Source organism: Macrotis lagotis, chromosome 8 (assembly GCF_037893015.1).
Source record: "Macrotis lagotis isolate mMagLag1 chromosome 8, bilby.v1.9.chrom.fasta, whole genome shotgun sequence".
NCBI lineage: Eukaryota > Metazoa > Chordata > Mammalia > Peramelemorphia > Peramelidae > Macrotis > Macrotis lagotis.
This window is the reverse complement of record NC_133665.1, coordinates 150,016,590-150,029,906: the sequence shown is the minus strand read 5'-3', so window position 1 is coordinate 150,029,906 and position 13,317 is coordinate 150,016,590. Positions and strand designations below refer to the sequence as shown.

The window sequence follows — 13,317 nt, the reverse complement described above, 5'->3', positions numbered from 1 at the left end:
CAAAGAAAAAGCAACCATTCTTGCCTTTTCCTCTCCTATAGATCAGAGATATGAACTTTTGGTCTCCCTAACTTAGAAATAAGCAATTGACTTCTTAAGTATTTTTTATTTTATGTTATCTTTTCCAGGACTTTAAGATATATTGGTGAATTTTCAATATTCATTGAGACTGTAATCAATTAATTAGTCTTGTGCCTTTTCTGGTCTTTGGTTCTTTTGAAATGGATTTCTTTCTTTTAAGTTATGAATATATAGCGCCCCCCCCATGATAAAGTTTGAATTATTTTAAATGAACACCTTATAAGGGCTAAGAAAACTGGGCTACCTGACGTTCTTTGCCTGCTCTCAAGGATCACAGTTATTTAAGAAGACTGACATCTAGTGGTTTTTAATATTTACAGAATTATTGAATTTGAGACTTGAAAGAGACCCCTGTAACCATTTAGTCCAACCCATACATGGAAAGAATCCCCACTGTCGCATGCCTGACCAGTTTAGTCTAGGATTTTGTCCACTGATTCTAACTTCTGGTCATGCTTTTTTGACTCTTCCCCCCGCCCCACACACACACCCCCTCCCTTCCATGATACTCATTTTAAAGGTTTTGGCTATTTCCTGACAATGACTTATCTTTCCCTTTGAAACAGGTACTCACATTGTTTGGTTCCCAGAAATGGTCAGTTCTTAATATGAGTCTTAAGCTTTGACAGGATAAGAGGAGCTGAGATGATGATGGCTCATTATGGTCTGTTGAGACCCAATCCTTGCATTATTGGTTTCCAAAAGCCTTATTTTATATCCCATGATGTATTTTGAGCTTGTTGACCTTAAAAAGAAGGGTTAGGGGAGAGTGTTTTCCTACAATTCCAGTGACCTTTTCTGCAGTCATTTAATCAGATCTTTCCAATGTCAGCAGCAGAGTAAATAGCAGCCCAGGCAATAGTAAAGAAGTGGATCTTGGTTTTCTTTAAGGAACTTGATAACATTACTGATTAATAATCATTGTCATTATTGGGGACAGCTAGGTGGAACAGTGAATAGAGCACCAGCCCTGGACTCAGGAGTACCTGAATTCAAATCTATCCTCAGACACTTAATAATAAACTAGCTGTGTAACATTGGGCAAGTCTCTGAACATTGCCTTGCAAAAACCAAAAAAAAAAAAATTATGGTCATTACTATAGACCTTTGAATTGTCCTTCAACTGATCCTACAAGAGGAAGAGGAGTAGGTAGGATGCTCTCAGTTTAGGGATAAACATGTAGCATACATCTGATAGGGAGGAAACTGGGCAACCTATTTGAAGACAGTAGATCATGTGCAGACAGCATTTGCTTCAGCAATTTTACAGAGAGGTCCCAACTTGATTAGAAATCATTTTAGTGATTCCTTAGCAAATTTCAGTCAGTTCATTAGTAAATTATTGTCCATTATTTCCACTTGCCTATCTTGTTTTCTACTTATAACATCTCTTGTTAAACCTGAAACAGTATAAATGTTGGAGACTTTTATCTGTTGTAGGTGGTTCTGTCAGGGCTCCCTTATGAAGCTAAAGGAAAATTATTGGTAGCCATATACATATACATATACATATACATATACATATACATATACATATACATATATATAAGGATAGATAGATAGATAGATAGATAGATAGATAGATATGGAGGTAGACTGAATTATGGGCCTTGTTGTACATTTTACCTTTCTAATAAAGCTATAGAGATAATTAATTTTGAGCTGTCACTCCTTTTTTGTTGGTTTTTAATTTGACTGTGACCAGTTAACTCATTTAAATGGAATTTTCAAAATGTCATATTTTTGTTTTTGTTTTTGCAAGGCAGTGGGTTAAGTGGCTTGCCCAAGGCCACGCAGCTAGGTAGTTATTAAGTGTCTGAGGCCGGATTTGAACTCAGGTCCTCCTGACTCCAGGGCTAGTGCTCTATCCACTGCACCACCTAGCTGCCCCTCCAAAATGTCATCTTTGATGTTTATTTGTAAGTCAACTGATGTTCAGTTAAAGTCTTCAGTGATAAATATGCTGATTCCAGATTTGTGTTTAGGTCTGTCGGTCACTGTTTCTTGGAAGTTTGAAGTACAATTCTATGTTCCATAGTAAAAGATGTCCTAATATATTTTTGTGAACTGTACTTTTGTCAGTGTGGGGTACTTCCTTTACTGATACCAATCCCAACCTCTTTTTAATTTCATCTTTGAGAGTTACTGTCAACTAGAATGTTAATAGCCAATCTAGGGATGAAGATGGAGTAGAAAGATCATTGATTTCAGAGTACAAGGTCTCCCAAGGGCTTTGCTATTTATTACCTGTGTGACTTTGGACAAGTCACTTACGTTCTCTGGAGCTTCACTTTCGTGCCTGTAAAATAAGGCACTTCCATAAACCACATCTACAGATGTTTCAGACTATAAAACTTTTGACTTCTATTTTGCTGTCCATGACCTTATTCACATGCAACTGAGGCTGGTCCTCAGACAACAGATGGACTGCGTCTTTGCTCAAGTCTTGCCAAATTGGCAGAAACTATTATAGTGCCTTTAAGAAAACAAGGTCACCTCCACAGAACAAGAATTTAGTGGATATGGGAGAGACATATACTTTTAATGTAGGCTTCTTGAGTAGGGGGAATTTTTAAAAAATCTTTATGTTCTCTAGGGCCTGCCACAGTACTTTAATGGGAGCTTAATAAATGCTCACTAGTAGATGGATTAATCAAGGTGTTTTCTTTTTAGTACAATGATTTAATAAATGGAAAAAGGGATATTTCAAGATACTAAAGATGGTCTTTGTTTTTTTTTAACTCTATTGCTTTTTCTTCTCAAGTTATAGTTTACCTTTTTGATTTGTTTGATGGCATCTTTCCAAAAACCCCTAAGAACACCATTTTCAAAGCAAGTGAAATATTAACTGGAAGATCCAGTAGCTAGATGTTTAGTGTAAACATCTCTCTCCAAATAACAAATGGAAAGAGCAAGGCTGTCATAAGGGGTCAATATCCTCATTAGCTCTGTTTTGCCTGGAGACGCCAGTGGGCATAATGGTTTAAAAAAGGAAGGAGGGAAACGGGAGAAAGAAATAGAGGAAAGGAATGAGATAGGATAGGAGTAGGGGTATGTATGAGTAGGGAGGGAGGCGGGGAATGGTGGGTCCAATGCTTGACCTGTCCTAGTCTTTTCTGTGGAGATTTCCATTTTAATCCAGTGAAATTTTCTCAGCTCAGAATCATCAGATAGTTTCCCTAAGCCAATAAAAAATGGGGAAACATGTCAATAGAATTTTATCTTAACAATGTGGTAGAGAAAGAATAAATGCTTTATTATTTTCATCAATGAAGGGGCAATTTCATATAGTTCTTACAGACTATCAGTTGGTTTTTGCACTCACCATCTAGTTAACTTTTCCCATCAGATTTAAGCTTTTAAATCTTGACTTAGAGGAGACTTATATGTGGATGGAGTAGAAAACCACCTAAACAATGTGATTCCACAAGCACCCAAAGATCTCTTGCCTTCAAATACTTCCCCAACTGGCTTTCTGTAATAGCTGAAATTGGTTTGATGTCCTGTGCATATGAGGGTGCAGTTAAAATGTAGCTGTGTTACCTGGGAGAAATCATAATCTTTGAGTATCCAATAACTCCTTTAGTTTACTTTGATAAATAGATAGATCCATTCTCCTTCATATTGGCATTCCTTCTAGTATGTTAAATTAATCAATTAGTCAGTCAGTAAACATTTATTAATTACCTACTTTTTGTGCCTTAAAGTCTAATGGGGAAGCAACATGCAAACACACACATACAGTTTACTATATATACATATATATATATATATAGATATAGATATAAATATAGTTTACTATATGTAGGATAAAAAGGAAATAATTAATAGAGGGAAGGAACCAGAACTGAGAGAAGTCGGGAAAGACTTCCTGTAAAAGATAGTCTTTTAATTGAGGTTTAAGGGAAGTCAAATTGTAGCCTATTTGTGTGTTCTCATTCTGAGTGACTCTTCTGCCTTTACATGAAAGAGAAGGTTCCCAATGGGCTGAAAACTCTTCTTTTTAGATATTTCGTGTGTATCAGCTTTTCATTATTCACCTTAGCTGAAGTTTTCTTTGAAAGGGTCTCGAGGGAGGTCAGACAGACATACTTTGAATAGAGAGAGTTTGGGTTTGAATCAAATTTGAAGGATCTAGAATTAAGGAAACCCTAGAGACCATCCAGGCAGGAGCTTATAGCTCTGGAGCTGGAAGAGATCTCAGAAGCCCCCAAATCCATCTCTCTCACTTTATAGATGAGGAAACTTGTGGAGCAAATGAGATAGTTTACATAAAGAACTTTGCCACCTCAAAACTCTCTCAAAATGTTAGCTCATAGCAATTGAGTGAAATGACTTGATCCAAGGTCATGCAAGTAGTAACCATTAGAGATGGGATTGGAGCCTGGGGGGGGGGGGTCTCTGACTACAGAGACTCAACCAATTGACTCATTTTCTAGAAAAGGACATTGAAGTTGTGCCTTGCTTGTGTGTACACACATTATAGTAGCAACAGGAAAAGGAGGAGAAGTAACAGATATTTGTATAGCAGTTTGCAATTTTTTTTTGAAACATTCCCATACATTCCTCTTTTGGAGATTCAGAAGAGCTCTTTGAGGTAAGTGGTGCATCCATCATTATTCATTGCAAAGAGGAAACTGCAGATATATACTTTATAAATATCTAAGGGAGGATTTGAACTCAGGTCTTCCTGTCTCTAGGTTCAGGGATTTTTTTTTTTTTTTAGATTTTTCAAGACAATGGGTTTAAGTGGCTTTCCCAAGGCCACATGGCTAGGTAATTATTATGTATCTGAGGTCGGATTTGAACCCAGGTACTCCTGACTCTAGGGCCGGTGCTTGATCCACTGTGCCACCTAGCTGCCCCGGATTTTTCTACTATATCATTACTTCCTACTTTAAAATTTTGCCAAGACTTGCTTCCAACACTTTAAAGAGGCCAGAATGAAAATGATTTTGCCCATTATCAGGAGGAACCTTCCTGGCATTAGAGGACTAAAGAAGAAGGGAGAACCTTCTGGGGACCAAAATGTAGGTGGAAGTTAAGCTGCCTGTGCATAATTAAGATTGGATTGTAATTGGCAGAACAGCAAAAGATAATGTTGTAAAATGGATTAAATGTATAATAAATGTTTAATTGAATACAGCAGTCTATGATTAGAAAATACTTTATATACATCATTTTCTCTGACCTGCCTTGTAGTTCTTGGTCAAAACAATGAGAAATCATGTACAGGAAGTTGGCCACCTTTTGAGAATATTTGACGTAAGGGAAGACTGAGTTTTTGGTTAATACTGTGTAGGAAACCCTGGCATGCTTTATTGGCTAGATTTCTTCCCGAGTCCTTTTTTTTGAAACATACCTGTTCTAGGACTGAGAGAATGGGACTTGGTACACTTATTCTGGATAATGCTGACTACAGTAACTCATCTTTCAAGTTTGTCTGAAGAAAAAGATGAATTTGGAGTCAGGAGAGACCCAAGTTCATGTCTGGCCTCTAATCCTTACTGGCTGTAATCTCAGGATCAATCTCTGCGATTGACACCATCCTGATGTCCAGAGCCTGTAAATGAGTAAATGAATAAAAATTGTGCAAATAAATTAGTGAAAAATGACTAATTGGTAACACAGCCTTTCAAATAAACTCAGCAATTTCTGGACATCCTTGTTAGGCTGCCTAACATTCCTGACATCTCCATGTTTATATTAAGATTGTCTCCTGTTTCCTCCAATGCTTCCTTGTATCACCCTCCTTGAAGAGGTACAAGAAAAGCTGATTCTCTGTTCTTGTGTCAGCACAGATTTCAGTCAAACCTCTATTCCTTATTGCAGAGGGGAGGGGGATGGGAAGAATAGGGGGTGGAAAGATGGAAGAGAATATGTGAAAGCCAAAGAATTGCAGAGTTCTTGGAATTTTCTGCAGGGTCTTTTGCTTAATTTCACTCAGTTCTTGATCATTGCCACGCATCCACTAATTTTGTGTGATTGCCGTTAGTTATGAAAAGATTCTCAAACTGATCACCAGAAGAAAACTGCTCCTTCACTGGCAATCCTGTCTTTCTTTCCAGCATGCAGCAGATTTGGAGAAGAAGCAGAATGAGACAGAAAACAGGAAACTGTTGGGAACCGTCATCCAGTATGGCAATGTCATCCAGGTAGGTGGGGATGCTAGACTCCATGCCACTGCAGTTCCAAAGTTTGTTTGAACAAAGAATAGCTCCTTGTTGCCAAGACAGTTCAGCTAAATTTTTAAGGGATAGAACTCTGAATCTGAGATTTCCATTTGAGTGTCACTTCTAGTCAAATAATCTCCTTTTCTGGGGTGCCAGGTGGAAGAAATTTGATAAGGAATAATGATGGTTGTCATTAGAGTGAATTTCTTCTTCCTCCCACTCTTCATCCCATCTTAAACTGGATAGAACTGAGGGACTTGGATTAATTGCCACCTTATATAAATAAGAGAAAGTATTGTTAGAGAGAACCCACATTTATGAGTTCAGTTCTGATCTTGTTTTGTCCTTGTCTGTCTTGCCTCTGGCATGGACTAGAATGAATGGGAATGAATAACTATCCATTCTCTGCCCTCTGCAAGGAGGTCAGTTCGCTTCCAAAACAGCCTTGAGTCTATTTTGATATCCTTAAGGGGCTCCTAGTTAGTCTGGTAGCTCTTATTAGAAACTCTTAACACAGCAGATATTGCAGAGGGGAGCGTGGTGGAATTCTCACCTTGGTCTCCCCTTCTGTAAAAGGAAGCTTGCCTCTCCCCAAAGTACATTCTTTAGTTCTTAGTATTATTTCCATAGAAGTGACACTCTGTGGAATAACTCATTCAAAATCATTTTTGATTAAATATTAATGGGTTCAATTTCTGGAATGAGGGTAGAACAAGACAAGGTGTTTTCTGTGCCATTGCCTGGGATTGAGCTATCCTAAGGAAAGAATGGCACTCAAGGATTTCTGTCTTCTCCTTGTGGATTTTAGCTCCTGCATTTGAAAAGTAACAAATACCTGACAGTGAATAAGAGACTTCCAGCTCTCCTGGAGAAGAATGCGATGAGGGTGACTTTGGATGAGGCTGGAAATGAAGGCTCTTGGTTTTACATTCAGCCATTCTACAAGCTGCGGTCCATAGGGGACAGTGTAAGTATAAATCTCTGTTAGAAGATACATCATTCTCCATTCTATACAATCAGTGAAAGCTTTGAAACAAGCTCTGATCCTCAGTAGACTATAAGCCAGACCTCGAAGATCCTTAAGGTTCTTTTAACTTGAAACAGGGCAAGAACTATTCCATATGTGTCCGGGGGCTTAGTAAATAAATACTTACTGAATTATTGAAATGAAGTTGCAGCTATATTCTTATCCTGCATCAGTTTGGACCATGCCTGGTGAGGAAACTTCCTCTGTCTTTGCAAGCCATCTCCTATTTTATTATACTTTTCATCTTGGAGAGTTGCCAAGGACACTTAGGGATTGTGTCTCATCCTAAGCACAAATTTTCCTCTTTTCAATTTCTCCTTACTCCTACTTCTGCCCTTTGGGACTAAGAACAGGGCTATTCTCTATACATATTCCCATCCTTCAAATACTTTAAGCCAGCAGGTTTTTTCCTCCCTGTCCCTCTACCAAATCCTCTCTTCTTCAGTTAAACAGCTCAGATTTTTTCAGCTAATCCTCATATGCCATGAACTTCAGAAATAATAAAGAATTTGCCTAAACTGAGTCAATTATCTTTTGCTCTGTTCAGTACTCCCTTTTACTTCTCTTTGGAGGTTAGAGGTAGGCAGTTTTCAGTATGTTGACCTGTGGGATATGCCCAAACTGTGCAATGGCCATCTTGGGTCCTGTTCCACTCTCTCTATATTCTACATTATGAAAATCTTTTTTATATGTATCCCACTTTGCATCTGGGAGACAAGAATCTATAGATTTTCCCCTTCACCTCCATCCTTCTAAGGAAATGTACTTTCTTTCTAGGTTGTTATTGGGGACAAAGTGGTTCTGAATCCTGTCAATGCTGGACAGCCTCTTCATGCTAGCAGTCACCAGCTAGTGGACAACCCAGGCTGTAATGAAGTAAGAGAAATTAAAATAAAACAAAGACCTGTGATTTCGCAGCAGTTACATAGACTTACTGTGGATCATAAAATGTTAGCATTGGAAGGAACTTCAGGTAGAGGTCAAGTCCAACACTTTTATTTTGTAAAGAAAGAAACTGAAGCCCAAGAATTATGAACATAGCAATAATGTAATTCTGTATAATATAATAATAGCAATAATATTAATAATAGTTAACTTGCATATAGTACTTTAAGATTTACAATCCATTTTACAGAAGAGCTGAAACAGACTTTAGAGGACACTGACACCAAGTCTTAGCATTCTTGTTATAAAAATGAGGAAACTGAGGCACAGTCTCCTAGCTAATAAAGTCTGAGGTACTTGGATGTGAATGCAAGGCTTCCTGACTCAATTCAGCTCTCTTGCTTCTTTACAGTCTGCCTTCTCTCAGTAATAGAAAAAGTTCTAGTTCTTAGGACTTATCCAGGAAGCAGCTAGGTGACACATGAGATAGAATGTTGGACCTGGAGTTGGGAAGACTTGAGTTCAAATTCACCCCCAGATACTTGTACTGGCAAGAAAAATGAACTGTGTATGGCGAGGTCCTTTGTCTTGTCTTGGATCACTGTCTTGTTCAGAATAGACGTGTCTTTTACAGTTGAACATCTTTACAATATTGTGGTGAAGATAAGTAAGATGGTCTTCTTGTTCTGCTCATTTCACTTTAACAAGATTTATTTAGATCAGGATCAAGAAGTTTCACGATGAAGAGAGTTTGGCCCGGGAGCCACAGTTGGGTTACTCATTGGGGTGCAAAAGCATGGTAGTGCAAGGGCTCTGCATGGAATATTGGCATTGCCCTGGTTAGCAGTGTAGCATGACATTGCTCCTTGTTAGTGGTGTAATGGCATTCCCCCTGGTTAGCAGTGTAGAATGGCATTGTCCTTGTTTAGCAGTATAGAATGCATTGCCTCTAGTTAATGGTGTAGAATGGCATTGCCCTAGTTAGCAGTGTAGCCACACCTTCACTCTGAAGATATTTGTGTCCTTGATGACTTTGCAGTGTTTTTCTCCCAGACAGGATTTTATCTACTGTGTGGTAATGAGGACTTAATTAGCTTGATAAAGGAGTTCCTTTGTATTGTGGTTGACTCATCTGACCCAGCATTGTATTAGACTCCTCATTTGTTTTCCAGGTCAATTCTGTCAACTGCAACACCAGCTGGAAAATCGTCCTCTTCATGAAATGGAGTGATAACAAAGATGACATATTAAAAGGGGTAGGTTTGAGGCATCTGATGGGGGTGGCCTGTATTTTCATCATCTTCTATGAGCAGAGTCAGAGCTTCTTTTTATCCTGTACATGTTCATCATTAGGGTGATGTGGTCAGATTGTTCCATGCAGAGCAAGAGAAGTTTCTGACCTGTGATGAGCATAGAAAGAAACAGCATGTCTTCTTGAGGACCACTGGAAGGCAGTCAGCCACTTCTGCAACCAGTTCCAAAGCGCTGTGGGAGGTTGAGGTAAGCCACAAAGAGTGGGAGAAGGGGAAGAAGCAAACCTCCGACTTCTAAGAATCATCCTCCTTTAGTCCAAATCTCTACATCCTCTCCTTAAAAAATTTTTTATTAATGTTGTTTATTTTACATATTAATAATTTTTGATACATGCATAAACATGATCCCTAGTGGGGTAATAAAGACCGTTAAATAATTAAGGAAAACCCATGAAGCCTGTCAGCAAATGCAACATTCTGCCATTTTAGGCTCCCCCTTCTCATGAAGGATTAGAGGGAGACATGCCTCATCATCTTTTCTCTGGGACTAATGTTCTAGCAACATGTTGTATCCTCCTAATAGAATACAATAAGATCCTTGAGGACAGAGATTATTTCGCTTTTTCATTTGTGTCCCCTCTACATGTCAAAGTGGTTAACGCCATTGGTTGGTTGATTGACAAAGGCATTGGAATTAATTTGAGTTGAACTGCCATTTTGTGTATTTTTTTCACTTGTATTATTGCAGTCATTGTGTATGATACTTTTCTTGGTTCTGATTCTGCATGCTCTCATATTTCTGAATTCCTCACCATTGTTTTTTTTTTTTTATGATGCAGGCATTTCATCAGATTCATTCATTGCCATAATTTGTTCATTTATTCACTCCTTGAATGAGTGTGTCTGCTTTCTCTGGGTGTGTTTGTCTTTCTACCTTTGTCTCTGTCTTCTTTCCCACTATTGACATTGCTATAACTAAATAGTGATAATAAATAGCATTTTAGATAGCACTGTTTAGGTTTGCAGCACTTTTACAAGTGGCTCATTTGATATTCATAGCAAGCCTGTGAGGAAAGTGCTATCATTCTCTCCATTTTACAAATGGGAGAATTGAGGTTGGCAAAAGTGAAGTGATTTTCCTATGGTCCCTCAGTCCATCTATATTTGTCAATATATAGAAATATTTTTTATTTTCCATGATATGAATTAAATCTAATTAAGATTTTTTTCATTTGTCTAGAGGAAGGCAAGATCAAGATTCATAGTTTAGGATGGGATGAATTTGGTGTAATCACTCAAAACACTTCTTCTTAATGTTGCTATTTAAGAAATCTTATAGGTGAATAATTTTTAAAACAATTTTATGGTGTTACAAATAAATTATTTATGATTTTGAATTGAGTCAATTAATTGTCATTTATCAATCCAATTTGCAGGAACTTTCACTCTTGCGTCCAAGAACCACGTTACCTAAATTTCCTTTCTTGATTGGAAAATCTAGGGCTGGGGCCGCTAGGTGGCACAGTGAATAGAGCACTGGCCCTGGAGTCAGGAGGACCTGAGTTCAAATCTGCTCTCAGACACTTAATAATTGCCTAGCTGTGTGACCCTGGGCAAGTCACTTAATTAACCCTATTGCCTTAAATAAATAAAAATTAATAAAAAAGAAAATCTAGGGCCAAATCATTTTTCCTAAATACTCTACAAAAATATCAGACCTCTGAAATGATATTGTGCCTTGTTACTTCTGGAAATTCAGAGACCTTTTCAAAATTTCTATTAACTTCGTGTACATGTATTCTGAAATTAAAAGAGGCGAAAAGACACCATTTTTTTTTAGTAAATTTTCTAGATTCTTCAACCAAAAGTAAATCGTGTGGTGTCAACTGACATTTTGATGCTCACACAGTTAGCTTATAGATCTCCTTATGAGTGCAAATGATTTCCAAAAATCTGTTTTTTATCTCAGGAAATTCAAGCTAGTCTGTCCATGAATACTTTAAGGCTTTTATATTGCTTTTATTCTCGTAACCAGTCCATCCAACTTGTACCTTGAAGAAATAGAATTTAACTTTTCCTATAAGTTTGGACTTAACATAAGATTTGTTGAAAGATGATCTTTTATCTAACTAGTGTTTGTGACCATTTAAATATGTCAAATTGGTTGTGATTTTATAAATACATTAAATTTTCTTTTAACATGGTGTGCCACTCCTCTTGCCAGGTGGTACAACATGACCCGTGCCGTGGTGGAGCAGGATACTGGAATAGTCTCTTTCGTTTCAAACATCTTGCTACTGGACATTACTTAGCAGCAGAGGTAAGGTGCAATTAAGATCCTCTGTGTAATTTCCCCTTGTTCTATCACCTTCCTTTTCATCATCCAGCTAATACAGTCAATTTGATATTGTTCCATGCTAACTATCTGATTTGTGAATTATCCCCTCACTTTTTCTCCTTAACCACCTCCTGTGAGTGCTTCTTAATACCCTCCACTGGAAGACATACCAAGGAAGGTAGTACAAAGCCTTTTGTTTTGTTTAGTTGTTGGTACCTTGATTAAGATTTGATGAAAAAGAAGTTTAGAAACTAGCCTTCAAATATCATTTTAGGATTATTAGTGGATTTCATTTGTCCATCTTGTCGACTCCAATTGGATTCCATACCCAGCTTTGGGAATTATTATGAGTTGACTTATAGATAGATATAGATACATGACATGAATGTATATTACATTATGAGAGCAAGTATAATTTTTGTAAAGTCTTGTGCAAGAAGAAAAAATTTCAAAGTGCTTTCTAAATCTTTTTAGTTTCAAATAAAGAAGCCTTGTTATTTGAAGCATTGAGAGGCTAGAGATGAGGTCAATCTCTCATTAATGTAAAAATCACATTTAAGACAATTCATTTCAAATGGCTGTTAAGAGTTTTTAAAGGCAAGATTTTTTAGTGAAGGACAGAAGGAATTTACTTTTTAATTTATACATTAAAGAAAAGAGACTTCCTGCAGTGTGGCAGATGTTGAGATTTATTCATAGTAGCTCCATGAAGTATATCAGAAGACTTTGGTTGTCTCATGTATTTGTGTTATTTATCATAGATCTTCAAGGTTATTGATAAGTGGATGAATCAGCATTCTCCTCCTACTGACCTGAAGAATGTGAAACTTAAAAATCCCAAGCTTTTTAGGAGATCTGATACTTGAGTGATTTATTTTATGACTCTCTTTCTTTTTAAATAAATATTTAAGAGTTGAGGATAAAAAGCCTACTTTGAAATTTCAACTATGACTCTTAAGGAATTTCTAACTGACTGTAGAATTTTGATTACAAGGGTTTGCCAAGATAAGTGTTAGTTATCTTACCTCTTTTGTACCAGGATAAAGATAGCTCTTGCTGGAAGATATTATATCTTAAATTCTAGTAAAAAACAAAAAAAGATTTCTTAGCATTCCATTCTGCAGATTTGATTTCTATCAGATTTTTATCTCAGCCAGACTATCACTTTTAGTCCTTCAGTTATATTCCTTCTGTCCAGACCTGAGAGCCAATTATTTGACAAGAGGTTAATTGTAATGTGTGTGTTGTGCTTGTGTTCTTGTGTGTGTTGTAGTTGTGGCATGCTGGTTTTGTAGAAGGGAGGAAGGAGGTTCCTCATTCTTCTGACATTGTTTTCAGGCACTGAAGCCTTGTAAAAGTGGGACCTTGAGCCTGAGAAAGTGATGGATTTTAAACTTCCTAATGATTCTTTTTCATCAGGTAGACCCTGACTATGAGGAAGAGTGCGTGGAGTTTCAATCCTCAGTAAGTATGGGCAAGAGCCACTTCTTGTCTTCATCTAAGAGGGCATGACCATAGGCCCTGGAAACTCACTAGGTTTTCAGTATCCACAGGCTGAAT

The 13,317-nt window shown here is 37.4% G+C and overlaps 1 protein-coding gene across 8 annotated transcripts in view; it reads left to right on the top strand.

Moving 5' to 3' along the window:
- The window catches only part of ITPR1 (inositol 1,4,5-trisphosphate receptor type 1), a 423,734-nt gene that overhangs the window by 185,284 nt on the left and 225,133 nt on the right, over nucleotides 1–13,317 (top strand). For 5 of the 8 annotated variants that reach the window (XM_074198677.1, XM_074198679.1, XM_074198676.1 and 2 more), the window contains 7 exons: nucleotides 6,150–6,236; nucleotides 7,063–7,221; nucleotides 8,059–8,157; nucleotides 9,339–9,422; nucleotides 9,520–9,666; nucleotides 11,644–11,739; nucleotides 13,177–13,221. In XM_074198677.1, coding sequence (XP_074054778.1) covers nucleotides 6,150–6,236; nucleotides 7,063–7,221; nucleotides 8,059–8,157; nucleotides 9,339–9,422; nucleotides 9,520–9,666; nucleotides 11,644–11,739; nucleotides 13,177–13,221 — 717 coding nt within the window. The remainder of the gene's footprint in view (nucleotides 1–6,149; nucleotides 6,237–7,062; nucleotides 7,222–8,058; nucleotides 8,158–9,338; nucleotides 9,423–9,519; nucleotides 9,667–11,643; nucleotides 11,740–13,176; nucleotides 13,222–13,317) is intronic. The other 3 variants (XM_074198681.1, XM_074198678.1, XM_074198683.1) reach the window with 1 other exon arrangement.